The 15,377-nt window shown below is 40.5% G+C and overlaps 1 protein-coding gene across 1 annotated transcript in view; it reads left to right on the top strand.

Annotated features, from left to right (window-relative positions):
* Window positions 1–15,377, top strand: part of KCNH1 (potassium voltage-gated channel subfamily H member 1) — a 173,885-nt gene that overhangs the window by 48,091 nt on the left and 110,417 nt on the right. Inside the window, exon 7 of the mRNA XM_030944548.1 lies at window positions 2,475–2,904. Coding sequence (XP_030800408.1) covers window positions 2,475–2,904 — 430 coding nt within the window. The remainder of the gene's footprint in view (window positions 1–2,474; window positions 2,905–15,377) is intronic.

The following is a 15,377-nucleotide window of genomic DNA, read 5'->3' on the forward strand; positions in this document are numbered from 1 at the left end:
ATTTAGGATAGACAAATCCTTTCCATTGAGGAAATCAAAGAGAGAACACTGTTCACACTGAAATAAAAATATTTTTTTTTTAATAGAACTTTTTCTGAACTTTTAGGATCTCATTGGCAATGCAGTTAGGTGAGTATTAGGAGTCATTTGAATATTAAATATATCCTTCCAGTGCCACCAAATCAAGTATGTATTTCGCGTAAATATTCAAGTTCTTCTTGTACAAAAAGCCTAATTCTCTCTATCTCTAGTCATAATTTGGTAGAATCAGTTTCTCCCAAATGATGCAGTTCAATCCCATTTGAATTTTTTAAATAAAATTTCTTTTTGTGAATTCCACAAGGGAAATTAGGATAAGAGAATGCTTGAAAAAAGTATTTTGCCTTAGACTTTTAAAATCTGATTTAATGTATTTTAATTAGTATTCCCAATTTTCATATCCAGTTTCTTGAGCTCCTCTTCTGTGATTCTTTCCTTTCCCCAAGTATTTCTAATCCTTGACTATTTTTAATTTTTAATTCTTAATTTTTAATTAAGAATTAACCAAGTTCTAAGCTATTAAGTCCTTCCTAAACCATCATTATTTTTTGGCTTTGGTAGGACTCATGCTGACAAATAGCATTTTTTGGGGTTTATTTTTTAATCATAGGGATATGTTTAATTTGAAGAACAGGTTTTGCACCACTGCTTTTGAACAAAAATAAAACCATTTTCTCTGATGTTGGGGTGGAGATTTTGAAGCAGTGTGTGGTTAAAAGGCTTAGTTTTAAGACTGAAGCTGAAAGAGCATCATTGCTGGAGACCTCTCAAAGTGAAAAAAATTAGTGTTTCACTGCTAAGGTTTGCAAAGAGAACAGGGAGAAGTGGGCATGAACCCTGAGGGAAAAAGCCAGAAGGCTGTGTTGTAATGTCAGAATATTTAAAATGCAGAGACTAAATGTGCTTGTCAGTCCAGGACTTGTATATCCAATTCTAAAATGTGGTCATAATTTTTTGCATTTTCCACTTTGCTTTTCCTCTCCATACCGAGTGTTTAGAAATACCTGCTTTCCCTCCCCTGGAAATTAAGGTCTTTTGTGTCATATTCTCAGAACTGGCACTGAGGCTTTGCTCCAGTGTTTACAAAACAAAGCTGGGTATGGAATGAATGGGAAATGAAAATTAACTTACTTTGTGTAGCAATTTTTGTATCAGTGACTTGAAAAGTTTGGCTTAGATATTAATTAAAAGAATAGTTCACTTGCTCTATTCTAGATTTCTGGAAATATCTCTGATTTAAAGGAAGGCTGCTTTTTATTTTCTTTTTTTAAATCTCTCTTTCTCTTTTACTCCCCACCCCCTGGTTGCATTAGATCTTGTCCAGATACTTAATAGAAATTGCTAGTGTGTTCCCAGGTAACAAATTACATCTGTCTCTGAAAATGAGTCAATGTAATCATGACAAATTCATGAAATAAAGGGAAAATATATTGCTGCAGTCTCAGGGAACATGAGTCAATATACTTTATGTAATTATTTAATAAAACATCTTTTCTAGTGCACTGAAGCAGCCTAAGATACTGAGGCAGTTGTATTTATGCAGGAATAAACAAACTTCCAGTAAAAGCTGGTGACCAGAAGTATGCAATTAGGCATTTCCAGAAATACTCATTAAACCAGTCTGCTTAAATTTTAATCAGACTTCTATGTATGAAACAGTCTTGGTAAGAGGAAGTAGAAAAAAAAAGGAAGGATTTTTATGATAGGCTATTCAGATCTTCTCATGCTCCAAATGGGTTTGAATTTTTTAATTTGGCTTCTTGTGCAAATCTGTATAAAAGTTAACAATACAAAATCCTGCATGCTGGCTTAATTCTGTTTCATGGGAGCCATATTATTTTCAGCACAGAAATAGTGCATTGATATCAAAGCTGTCATAAAAAGGATATAATTTGGGGATTAGTGAGATATTTGAAATGTTTAAGCTTTGTGTAGTTCATATGAGAAATGTCAGAGGACTGATTATCAGTGCATGAATTTGTATAGGAAAGTGAAGTCATAGGAAATGCATTGTAGGAAATAGGAAAACTACAAATTGCCAGGTACTGCCAGTATTTTTTGGCCTTATTTATCTTTTTGATATGTCTGAGCTAAATAGTGTAATCTCTGTTATATCTGAGACATTGCATCTGACGTGTTGCATAAGAATTCACAGCTGGCAAGCAATAGACAGCCTGTCGTTTGAAGTTTTTACAAAGGTATTGGTAAACCTATTCAAATAATCTGAAAAGGGAGAGTAAGCCACAAAATGGTAGTGAATGAAGGTAAGGGTGCATATATTCATCCCTGGAAAGGGTCACTAAGCTTTTTGTGTTTTACAGTTATCTGGTGACTGTCTGGTTTATGTGGATCACCTTGTTGCTTTGGAAGCCACAGTTATAAATATTGTTGCTTTCACATGAAATCCTAATGGCTGCTGTTCTTTGTCCTTCCAGGGCATCAGCAGCCTCTTCAGCTCCCTCAAAGTGGTCAGGCTGCTGCGGCTGGGTCGCGTGGCTCGCAAGCTGGACCACTACATCGAGTACGGGGCGGCGGTGCTGGTGCTGCTGGTGTGCGTGTTCGGGCTGGCGGCGCACTGGCTGGCCTGCATCTGGTACAGCATCGGTGACTACGAGGTCATCGACGAGGACACCAACACCATCCGCACCGAGAGCTGGCTCTACCAGCTGGGCGAGTCCATCGGCACTCCCTACCGCTTCAACACCTCCGGCTTCGGCAAGTGGGAGGGCGGGCCCAGCAAGGATTCCGTCTACATCTCCTCGCTCTACTTCACCATGACCAGCCTGACCAGCGTGGGATTCGGGAACATCGCTCCCACCACGGATGGGGAGAAGATCTTTGCTGTGGCTATGATGATGATTGGCTGTAAGTATTAGAGATTCTGTCTTTCTCTTACTGAGACAGAGTGGAAATTTTCCAGAGTAGAATTTAATTTTGATTTAGGTGAAATGTACATCTTTGAGTTAAGTCCGTAAGCTTGCAAACACAGCTGTTTAGTCTGACTGCCTGTTCTCATAGAAAGACTATGCTCTGCTTAGGCAGAGACTACTGCACCCAAAGGACAAGAGATAAGGGGGGGCAGACAGAGAGAGAGCAAACTGACCCAGGAATTCTTTCTGATAAAGAAGAATTAGTGGCAAACGTCGCATGAAATTAATAGAAGGAATATGAACCTATTGTGAATTTGCATGCATGTGTATTTGAGGGAGAGATAAAAAAGGATCTGGAGTTCCCAGAGGTACACATGTCTTTTGAGGGGAGCAGTCCCCACATGTGTCCAGCACTGTAATAAACATACCGGCTTTGCAACTTCCACCAAAACTGTGGAGTTTGTTTGCTTCCACAAATCAGTACGCTACACAAAATAGCTGCATGTCATCAATGCTGATTTCATAACATCTGGAATCCTGGTCAATGTGATGCAGCTAAAAATATTTTGGTGGCAGTGTAAGTATTACACACTTCCATACTGGTTAGGTTTAAATCATAAATAGGAGTTTTGTTGTGACTAACAAAAATTCAGTTGTTTTGGGAAAAATATTCTGTCCATATCCTCTCAATATGCTCTTGTAATATCTATAAAATGCTTAAAGCGTGAAATATTAAGAATTAATGCACCTTTTTGCCTCCATTTCAGTATGTGGCAAACTCTTTTCATGTCTGAGAGCTGTATACATTTGATAAGTGGGTCAGAGTGTGGGAGGAGGTCTGGGAGCATCATCTTATAAGGGAGAGAGAACTGGGACTCTTCAGGAACCACAAACTCTGCCATGGGCTGAGCACACAGACATATCCTGAAGCAAGGGGGCTGCCGCTGTGCTTGGGCACCTCTGGCTCAGACATCCTTGTCAGAATGGGTACAAGTTGCAAAGCTGTCCAGCTTTTGGCCATGTTGTCATTTCAGTGCAGGATCTGCTTTCAAAGTGCCTTGAGAGCTACTTGGAGTTCAGAACCGTATGGTGGCCACTGTTAAACTAGGTCATGGTTTTCTAGATAAGGGTGGAGCTTGAACCAAAATAAGGGAAAAAAAATCTGCTTTGTCCATGGGAAAACTTGCCATTGTATGGAGAAAGATAGAAGCTTCTGTATGGCAACATTGCATCCAGAAGAGGAGAAAGTCAATCCTTGCTAAGGAGAAAATTAAAACCAAATACATAATGAAACTCAATTAGCAGCACAGTGCCTGCTGTAGAAATGTGAACCTTTGATTCTGATGTGTCCTTTTACAGCAACACTGAAGTCACACGCTGAGATTATGTGTGCAGTGTTAAGTCTTCTGAAGGTTAGTGAAAAAAACTACCAAGACAAGCATTGTTGATCACACAGGGATTGGGATATTTTAGCTATAAAGATTGTTAATTTTGTTTTTCTAGCTTTTTCCTCTGGCAAGAGTCCCATCATCCTAATAAAACACCCTGTAGGAGAAGGGAAATTTTTATAAAATATGAATAAAATTTTGCAGTTTTTTCATAAGAAGGTGCATTAGACAATGTAGTGGTGTAGCACAAAACAGGCTTCCAAACATATTTCCTGAGGAAGGTGCCAGTTGGATAGGAAATATCCTGATCTTTGGCTTATTGTTATGACCATGATACTAGCTAGAACAAGAACAGCTAGGATTAATCAGTATTATTTAGTACTATGAATAATGATTAAGCATGGCCTTCAAAAAGTCATGAATGTACATGGGGTTATTTTGGACTTGCACCTGTTCCAAGTTCTTCATATGACAATGTGGCAGAAAGAAACTGAATTTATGCATAAATAATGTTGATTTAGATGAGCAGAAAGAAAATAATAACCTTTCTTTTTGTGTGTTTTATCCTCTGCTCATTTGAATAGCAACAAGTGCTGTATCAAAAGATTAGTGGCTTAAACAATGCTGGGCCCAACTAAGCTTACAGTCACAATTTTATTAGCAAGATCGCCTTTGAAATTTTTACCTTATTTTTATTTCTCAAAAAAACCTGACTTTTCTGGAAATGACAATGAAGAAGGTGAACATGTGTGAAAATGTCTTCAAGCCCCACCTTTCCTGCACGGGCTGGGTGTGAGGCTGCCCTGCAGAAAGTCAGGGTGCAGTGCATGTGAGGGACTTGCCCCTCCCACTGGTGGATGTCACAAAAGCTGCAGCTCTGTGGGTCCTGGATCAGTTCAGAGTCACAGCATGCCTTTGCACCCTTCCCCTGATTATTGGTATCGATGGTTTGGCTTCAGTTTTCTCCATGAGCTGTGCCTCCATGGTTTGGTAGGGGCACTCAAGAGCTGCTTCCCTGGAGTGCAGATGTTGGCATCAAGTATAGGGAAAGGAAGAGTTTACTTTTAGAATTGTCAGTTCTTCCTGCTCAGAATTGTTTTTAATCCAATGGATTTGATTGTGCAAAGTTCTTGTACCTCTGCGAAAGGCTGGTCATGGTGTCTGCATTGCCAGATGGTGTGGTGGCTTTTCAAGGCTTTCAGGTCCTTGTTTCTAGCAACGTGGTTTCTAGGTTTGTTTTGGTTTAGTGGATCTGTAGCTTGAATAGTTTCTGAAGAAGAAAGGTGTGAATAACAGTGATACTTTTGCTTTGATCTTGGATTGTTGTCTGTTGAGCCTGTGTTTCTGAAGAGGACTTGCTGTGTAAACAAGTGTTTTTAAGGCTTTCATTGCTATCTTTTCCACTGGCAAATTGACTGAAAGGTTTGTGCTACAGTCAGCACAGACCTGTGATGACATCCAAATGGGGTGTTTGTGCCAGAAAGGCCCAGAATATTAGAGGTATTTGAAAGCATAAGCAGTTCATAACTAGTGTCCTTCCATGTGTCTTTAGTACGCCCAGAGAGATGGAGTTAACACTGGAATTCCATCTTCCATAAGACAAAATGTGGTTTGCCTTGCTGCTCAGCCATGAGTCTGTCCCCTTCTGCTCACTGCTTACTCCCTTTGTAAAGCTGATCCTGTGGCAGAATTTCATTTGTGTTGTATTGACTCTGTAGACACACTGACCACCAGTAATAGTACTTTGCTGTGATATCAGATAGCTGTTTAAAAAAAGTAGGTAGGACCACTTCAATTTTCTCTTTTATTCAAGCTTTCATTATGGTAAATAATAAATCCAGGTAGCTTTTAATTAAAAATTTAGAAATACTTTAGTGAAGCTGTCCTGGACCAGTGGGAATTTTGGCTGAGTTGAGTGCAAATGTTGACCCAGTAAAAAGTTTAATGTATGTAGCTTGTAGGAGGAGTGGGTACATGATATTAGTTGTGCAGAGACACTGGGAAGGTATCACTGAGGTGAATAAACTGTGTGTGGGCATTTAGCCTGTGGGGCTGGCTTTGTTGGTTGTGCTTACACTGGGGACAAAGTTTAAGAATGCCTGACTTTGTCTCAGCAGCCCTGGTCTCTGCTTCAGGGCCTCCTTCTGCAGGGAGGTGTTCTTGTGCTCTCAAATACAATGATGCACATGCTGTCCTGCTGACCTCATTGTGGCTGCAGTTTTCAGAGAGAAAGTGTCTTGCTGTTGATTATTTTGATATGGGAAGGTGAAGCCCCTAATTAGATTTGTGGGGGGCTGTGGCATACTCATAACCCCAGGGATGTTTTGTCACTTCGTCAGCTCCACTGGAGGGGGTAGGTGAAAATTGCTCGATTCTTGACCTCAAATAATGCACATCTGTTTGGGAAGATCAAGTTATTTTAAAATAGAGATGAAATACCCAGTGGCTGCTTTTAATGATTTCTGCTCTGGGGAAGCTTGTGTTTCTTATTACTGTGTAGCTGCTTTTCCTGAACATATGTTGAATTGTAGTTTTGCAAAGCAAAGTATCTTCACATCTGTGAACTGACCGGCATGGTTTTGCCTCACTTTCTTTATTGAGTGTATGTGTGTGTGTATATAGAGAGAAGGATGAGTTACTAGGGGAAGTAAAAGCAATTAATTCCTCAGCTTCATTTTAAATGAAAAACATATTTGCTTATCCCTTTCCACAGATGGCCACTAAATTGCTAATTAATAGGGAAGATGTCTACAGACAGATCTTTCAGTGAGGCTGACATTACATAAAACCAGGCTTAAAACCACTGTCTGGATCTGCAGAAAGACATATATTTTCCATTTTTAATACTTGAGGAAAAAAAAAAGCTATTTAAATTTTTGGTTTCTTCCCTGTGGAGACATATGCCTTGAAATTACACTCTTAATATATTTTTCTCAGTGATTCTGTCAGGTTGGGTTGGGTATTGTTTATTTTTCCTAAGCACTAGCAAAAATCAGAGGACTTTCATTTGCAGTTTTTGTATCTGGGCACTGTGTCAGCAATCCCCTTGCTATGCAGGTGGAGTAGGGATGAGCAGTTCTAAAAATGCTTGGCATTCTTGACTTCTGACATAAAATAATACCGATGGATGCTTGCCTATTTGGATTTTGAGCAATGGAGCAAAATCCATCAATTCGGGAGCCTTTTGTTGATGTTTTCAGTTGCATTAAAGGATCCCAAGTTTTTGGTGCCTGTTTATGCTAAATTCTCCTTTCTTAGGTAGGAACTTACTGGAACTACAGGGCTGGACTCATCCAAAATATGAAGGAAAAGGCCCATGTTTGAATGCCAAATGAAATCATAAATTCCCCTGTGAAACACTATACTTAGACCAGATAGTGAGTGGGATCATGGAGAAAGACAAAAGTAGGAGTTAAAAGGTCAGACTCATGAACATGCACGCTTGCATACCGTGATGAATTGTCAGCCACTGAATTCATTAATCAAAAGAGTCCAGAAACCCAAGCCACTCCTCTTCTGCATGATGTGGAGTGCAACACAAGCATCATGCAGTCCTGCAGCACTTCAGCTGCTGTCTCTGATTAAGGCAGACACAGGTCCCAGGAGAATGGAGTAGCTGTCTCAGCTTTGATCAGCCTTGTCTGTGAATAGTTTCTTGCTCATTAGACAAAAAACCCACCAAAACCAAACCAAACAAAAACACCCAAACAATCCAGAAATGTGAATAACATTTGGTAAATGTGAAAACATAGGCAGTTTTGTTTACAGCACTCCTGCTGAAAGGAACAATAGTGTGACTGTCCTTGAGAGCTTAGAGAAAATCTTGGTGGCAGGAATCATGACGCACAGGTCAGTGCTGCTCCTTCACAGTCTCACAGAGCACTGGTGTGCTTTGGCGACCTCCAGCAGGGTAAGAAGTGTTTAGTGGCTCTTGTGAACAAGGATAGTGAGGAACGGATACAAACTAGACTATTGTTATCAAAACACCTAGGCAAGATATAGAGGCATTGCAGCGTCATGTTTGATGATCTCCCTGAGGCATGATTTCCCCCTCGTAAAGCAGGTCATCAATTGAAAAGCAAACCCCAAGAGCCCCTTCTAGGTGGTGGGGGAATGTGTTGGAATCATTTTTGCTGGAAGCTGGTGGCCTGAAACTAAGGGCCAGCCATGTGGCCAAATGTTAGTTAGGTTTGCTGAGGGTATCATTAATGGGTGCATCACAAAGGCCTAAGAGATTTTAAACCCAAAGCAACTTTCTCCATGTTCATGGGTATTGCCAGCACAGTGTTTTGGGTTTGGGGACATGCTGGGAAAGGACAAAGAAACCTTGTCTTGCAAAAACTGTCTCTTGAATTCCTGGTCTTTGTCATATCCCTGGCAAGATGACAAAAATCCCTCAGGTGTCACATACCTCTTGCAAGCTCCTGAAGCTGCAGATAGCATGCTTTCTATGGGGCTGATAATTTTGCATTAATTTTCATTCTCATCTAGCTTAGCCAACAGCAACACTACTCTACTACTTAATTTAAAGGCCTGTGTTTTATTTTTTTAATTCTTTTTAATAAGTATGGCCAGTCTTTGCAGTTCTGTTTCTTCACCCCTCTGTGCTGTGCCTTACTACTTTTTATTTGATGCTAGTCATGATATTTGAGGAAATGGTGTGTTATTGCTGTAATTGTTAAGCAACTGTTTAGGATTTCTGAATGATATTTTGCTTGGATGCTTTCTCCACTAGAACAAACCACCAGAAGTGTTGTGGGATATATTTCTGTGCAAGTTTCAGCAAAGTGATAAGGCTGGCAGAAAAGTGGGTAGAGTTTCTCTGTATGTTAGAGGGTTTAACTATTAGGGCAGGATTTGGTCTGGATATCTCGGAAGGTGAAAATATCTGAATTTTTCATGTTCAGAGTAAAGAACGAGTAAAAACCAAGCAAAACAAAAAAACCCAACAAAAAGTCAACTCCAAAAATCAACAACAAAACCTACCAAAACCTCAAAGTCATTGTGACAAATAGAAATAAAATGGATAGACAACATTGTCTTTGGCTTTTTGGGTATATAAACAATCCTTCAGACATCTGAGTCCCGAGGGATGCAATTTCCATTGGAGCGTGTCGGTGTTTCTCATTGGTAAGCGTGGGGTGTGCCAGGTTGTGGTGGCATTTCCAGCCCCACTGATGAGCCTGCACAGAGTTACATCATTGACATTCAGTGCAGACATGCCATGGAGGAGAGATGCCATCAGTGCTGACAGGCTTCACAACTCACCAAGCTCCAAAGTTTTAGGTCATAAAAGCTGCCTCCTCTTTGGGTAAGGACGTCCAGGACCTGCTTGTTTTTTCAGGATTGCTTGTACTGAAGCACAACCCTGTTCTGCAGGACTCCGTATGGGACCAGTCGTGTTTAATATCCTTCGGAATAATCTGGATGAGGGGGTCAAGTGTACCCTCAGCCAGTTTGCAGTGGACACCAAGTCGTGATTTGCTGGAGGCCAGGAAGGCTCTGCCAAGGGATCTGGATTGATGTGCTGAGGCCAATGGTGGGGTTCAGCAAGGTCAAGTGACAGGTCCTGCACTGGGCTCACAACAGCCCTGTGGAGCTCTACTGGCTTGGGGCAGAGTGACTGGAAATCAGCCCAGCAGAAAAGGATCCAGGGATGCTGGTACAGCAGCTGAGCATGAGCTAGCCTGTGCCCAGGTGGCCAAGGAGGCCAATGGCATTCTGGCTTGTACCAGAAATAGTGCAGCCAGCAGGGCCAGGACAGTGATTTCCCTCTCTGTACTGGGCACTGGTGAGGCCAGTACAAATCCTGTCTTCAGTTCTGGGCTCCTCTCTACAAGAAAGACCCTGAAGTGCTGGAGTGAGTCTGGAGAAGGGCAACAGAGCTGGGGCAGGGTCTAGAGCACAAGACTGATGAGGGAGCAGCTGAGGGAGCTGGGAGTGTTTAGCCAGAGAAAAGGAGGCTCAGAGGAGACTATTTCCCTCTCTACAGCTGACTGAAAGGAGGCTGTAGCCAGTGAGGATGGGTCCCAGGTAACAAGTGACAGGATGAGAGGAAATAGCCTCAAGTTGCACCGAGGGAGACTTAGATTGGATATTAGTAAAAATGTCTCCATGGGAAGGGTGTTCAGGCATGGAAATAGAGTGCCCAGGAGAGTGGTGGAGTTGCCATCCTGGAGGTACTTGAAGGACCTGTAGATGTGGCACTTGGGGACAGGGTTTAGTGATGGACTTGGTAGTGCTGGGTTAAGGTTGGACTTGATGATCTTAAAGGTCTTTTCCTATTTGAATGATTCTCTAGCTCTATGATAAAACACTGGTGTTAAAATCAGAAAAAAGCCTTTGTGTGACACCTACCTAAATAGCAAATTCCTACAAAAATCATCTCCAGGTGAAGATGGACTCAGAGTTGTTTTCAGGTTCACAACGCAAATGCTAATGCTGTAGTAAATCTGTCTTAGCTAATGACCATGGCCCTAAGAGGAGTGGCCCATTCATCTGGGGTTAGTCCCCTCCTCACCCCAGCACATTTCAAAGCAAGCAGTAAGAAAGTATTTTCTGTCAGTGTATTAGTATGGTAATACCTTCTTTTCTGGCCTGGCCTGGGGAGCTTAAATTAATTCTCTGTGAGATGTTTTTTCTTAGAAGGCAAAAATGAGTAACCAGTGTTCCCTTTCTTGTTATTTAAAGCATATATGACCAGATTAAAGCTAGATTAAATTATTGCCACTAATTTTTTGACAAAATATAATTTGGAAAGGGCAAGGTTAAATTGCCTGTGTACTTATGGCTGTAGGGAAAAAACCATAAATGTTCCAGAGCTACATATTACATACCTTTATGCTTTATGAATTGTCCCTTGATATGTTATCTTGCCATAATGACTAAAACTTTCAGGCTGTACTTCAGCCAAATAGAGCTTGAGAATTGCCCTACCTCACAATATACTAGAATTTAGTTGCTAGAACAGTCCTAGGATATAGTCCATATCTCTAGCAGTACTCTGCAAATCCAGTCAGGACAATTCCTGAAGTGAGATTTTTCTAAAAAAATTCTAATTCTCAAGGTTTTTATAGTCCATTTCTCTCCTACAGAGCTTAACATTGCTCCCCAAGACAGTGGACAACTTTTGAAAGAACTGTAAATGCAAATGGAGAAAAAATAGTTCTGTTTGACAGGGGAGAAGATGAAAGCTGTGAAGTGTTAATAGTTTGGTTTTTCCAGGATTTGAGGAGACCTCACACTACAGTAATGTTGTAGATAATTGCCTTTTCTCTTTGTTTTACACAGCGTTTCTAACTTTTGTCTTTTAACTCTTTAATAGGGAGGAGAAGGATAAGGAAAATAAGTAGGTGTCCCAGCTGTGGATATCTTTCTTTTTCACCTGATGTCTTTATATCATGTGCAGCATTTTGCTTTCCTTAGACATTTCTAACATTACTTCCTATAAGCAGATTTAAAACACTGAAATATGTTGGCTTTATCAACCTTTAATCAGAGTGTGCAACCAAATTGTTTTAAAATCTAAAGGAACATGATTAACACAAGTTAATTTGTGAGAGAAAAGCATGATGTATCCAGAACATGGGCTGAGAGAGCAGAGGAATATAAAAAGAAGAAATAATATTTCAAGGCAGGAACCAGGGGATAATTTGCAAGATGAATGTTTTGTTCCCTACAATAAAACAAAGAATCTGCAAGAGACACAGTGCTTTGCTATGCGGGACAGCAAACCTTGGGGTTCAGTTTACAAATTTATTCCTTAATTGCTGAATTACACAAGTGCAATCTAGAAGAGCATGGTTGGTCTACCAGAACTGTATTATGGATTCCCACTTGTGGAATTGGCTAAATATATGCAACATACAAAAAGCACAGATTTTTCATTGTCGCTGCATTCCTGGGAGGCCTTTCCTTAAGCGGCCAACTGTAGTGCTGAAGGATGGCAGTGCTGGACAAGGATTTGGTTTTACACAAGTCCATTTTTGATTAAGAAAAACCCAATTAGATAAGCATGGGGGGAAAAATAGTAAAATAGCACATCCACCCATGTGTCACATTGTGCCACGTGTCACCAAATATGTGGAATATGATGGAAGTTCTGAAGCATCTTTAGGCACTTTTCACTTCTGCATCAGCTCCCAAAAATTATAGTATAGTTATTTTAATATCTACTTTGTTGTATATTTATTTTAATATCTACATTCTGCTGGACCCAAACAGGCCTGCTGTAGGTTGCAAAGTGTTGGAGTGGAAATAGCTTGCCTAGCTGGAATGTGTGAGTGGTTTATAGATCATGATGTGACCTTAACCACTTAGGTAAGCAGTCTCATGACATCTTGAGAATGAATTAAGCTTAGTTGTGCTTACCAGATCAGTGAGTTTTGGTGTATTTGGCTGCTTTTATATTTTAAAGGAAGTTTTCGCTGTTTATAAAAGTGATAGGGAATGTTTTAGAGGAGGAAAAAGCTGCTGTAGGTCAAATTCAGTCTATTTCTTGGAGTTGAAAGCTCTGAAATAGACTAGATCTGAACTTGAGTTCTTATCTGAAGCCATATCCTATCATAAGCAGCAGCCTCTTGGAAGAAATTCTGATCTACTGAGAGAATATGGAATATATGTAAAAATATCAGTATCTTTTATCCACTGTGCAGCAACTCTTGCTGCTACTGGTGTGAAAAATGCGGAAGGAGACAAGTAACATATTAATAGGTCCTATTGCCTGGAAGAAAAGTAGAAAATTTATTCTTCTAACCAAAGGATTTTGGCAGCCAGTAGGTTCTAAAATCTCAAGTGCCTTAGAGTAAAGAATGAAACAGTTGAGGTATAAAGGCCTGACTTTTCTGACTCACCTCAACATAAATTAGGAATGCTTTTTTCCTTCTTTGAAATCAAACCAGTAACTGCACCAAGTGGTGTGGAATTCAGTTTTCTGGTGAGATGATAGGCAAACCTTGCCTTCCCCTGTCCCCATCCCAAAAGCAAATATGTGTTGATTGATGGGTGCAGGTGAGCAGGATGATTCAGGCCTGTGGTTTGGTACTTCTTCATTGTTTTTGCAAGGATCCTGCAGGAGTTTCACTACAAAATGAGAGGGAACTGGAGATTGATGATGTCTTCTAAGTGTAACAAGGCCAAATGGAAGGAGGCAGAATTGGACTTAAGATAATTAATTTCTGTCTTTGAACTTGAATGAGGAATTTTTTTTCAAGTTATTTTCTGATAAAATAAAGATTTTATAGGAAAGCATGAAAAATAATGTTGAAGTTTTTGGGTCATCCTGGGCTACAAAGGTCTTAAAGAGTCTCAGAGCTTCTAGAAACTTCATCAAGTGAATTCTGGAAACTGTGAGCTTATTTATTACAGTTGTATGGCTTGCTGACAGTTTGTACTTTCAGTACAAGTTTTGCAAAATATGAAGTAGCACACTTGCTCCAATTTTGAACCAACCCTATCCTAACGTTCCTTTCCAAAACCTTTCCCCTCTTTCATATTCAGAAGGCAAATGAGTAGAATTTAATCTCCTAAGGGTCAGGCCTGCTGTGGCACTTTGTGTGTGTGATCCTGGACAGTGTGCATCCTTTTGGATCAAGCACACAGATCTAGCACTGATTTGGTCTTGGAAATAACCCAGTATCCACTGAACTGCACCCTAAATCTCATTTGGCCTCTTTTCAGTTCTCTTTCCTAAAATGGACCACCATTTTTCTCTCACTTGTCTCTATAAACCTTCATTTCTGGGCCTGTCACCACTCTGAGCTTTGCCATCCCACACTAGGAGCATCATCCTGGCTTTATTTATTTTTTTTCCTCACAGAGAAAATTTAATAAGAAACAAGGAACCAGAAAAGATACTCAATTTGACTTGTTCTGCTCCTTTGATTTTTGAGAAAGAAAGTTGTTGTAAATTGTAATTCCTTGAGCTTCTCATTCCTTAACCATTTGCTGAGCTTTAAAATTCTTGTTGAGTTTCCTGCATTTAAATCCAGAGGGAGGGAGGGGAGGGGAAAGGAAGGTGATTTCCTCTATTGCAGCAGTGCAAATAAGTTTTCATTGCCTGATTCACTTCTGTTTTGAATATTTTTGATTCTACTTATTTTTTCTTCATAAAAACTTTCTTTTCATGACCTAGAAAATTATAAAATCAATTTTATCAGGAACTAAGTATGCCAAAACTAAAGATTTTAGGAACTGTCTTTCTCACACTCCTTGCAAATGAGTTGACTGCAGGTTAGTAATGAGATGACAGCTACAGAATGTGTGAGTGGGGAAATGGGCATTTTTCTGGAAAGGAGCCTTGTTCCACATAAAGTTAGCAGCCTCCTGGGAAAATCATAGAGGAATTACCAAACAGGGAAATCACTTGGAGCAAACCACTGTGTTGTGTAGGTGCTGCACAGACTGTGGGCATTGGAGAGGATAAGATGACCTATTAATGTGCCACCCTGGCCCATAAAGCTGTTCTGAGCCACTCATGCAGTGAAAACAATGTCTAATAGTGCTCTGAACCTTCATGTATCTGGTAAACTGAAGTGACTGGAGGCTTTGCCAGATGCTGTCTGGAAGGTGCACTGCAATCCCATTGCTGGTGCCCTGTGGTGTGACACAGGGGAGCTGAGGCCACATCGAGGTGAGATGTTAACTGTGCTGTCACCTTCCATGACCTGTTTTCCCTTCTTTGCCATTGTTAGGTGTTTAGAGTCTGTGCAGGGAGGAGGGGAGGGACCTGCCTCACGTTGCAGATCCTGCTGTTTGTTCCCCACGCTGCATGTATTGGTGTAGGTGTTTCCAAGAGGCAACTGAGAACAGAGAATCACCTGTAGATGCTGCTTTGGCACTGCAATGTGCCATCTGACCGAGAGGCAGCTTTCTGGATAAAAAGGAAAAGGGGAGAGGCAGGTGAATCAGAATTTTTTTTTCCTCTCACTGACGTAAGAGAAGACAGCACACTTGTTGTGAAAACTGCAAGAATCAAATCAAAACTTCTCCATGTATGTATAGAAGTATGAGAACAGCAGTAGCTGTGAGCAGAGATCTGTATGACATTGCCAGGCACCTTCTGGGAAATGACTTGAAGTTG

The sequence above is a fragment of the Camarhynchus parvulus genome, chromosome 3, assembly GCF_901933205.1.
Source record: "Camarhynchus parvulus chromosome 3, STF_HiC, whole genome shotgun sequence".
Taxonomy (NCBI): Eukaryota; Metazoa; Chordata; class Aves; order Passeriformes; family Thraupidae; genus Camarhynchus; species Camarhynchus parvulus.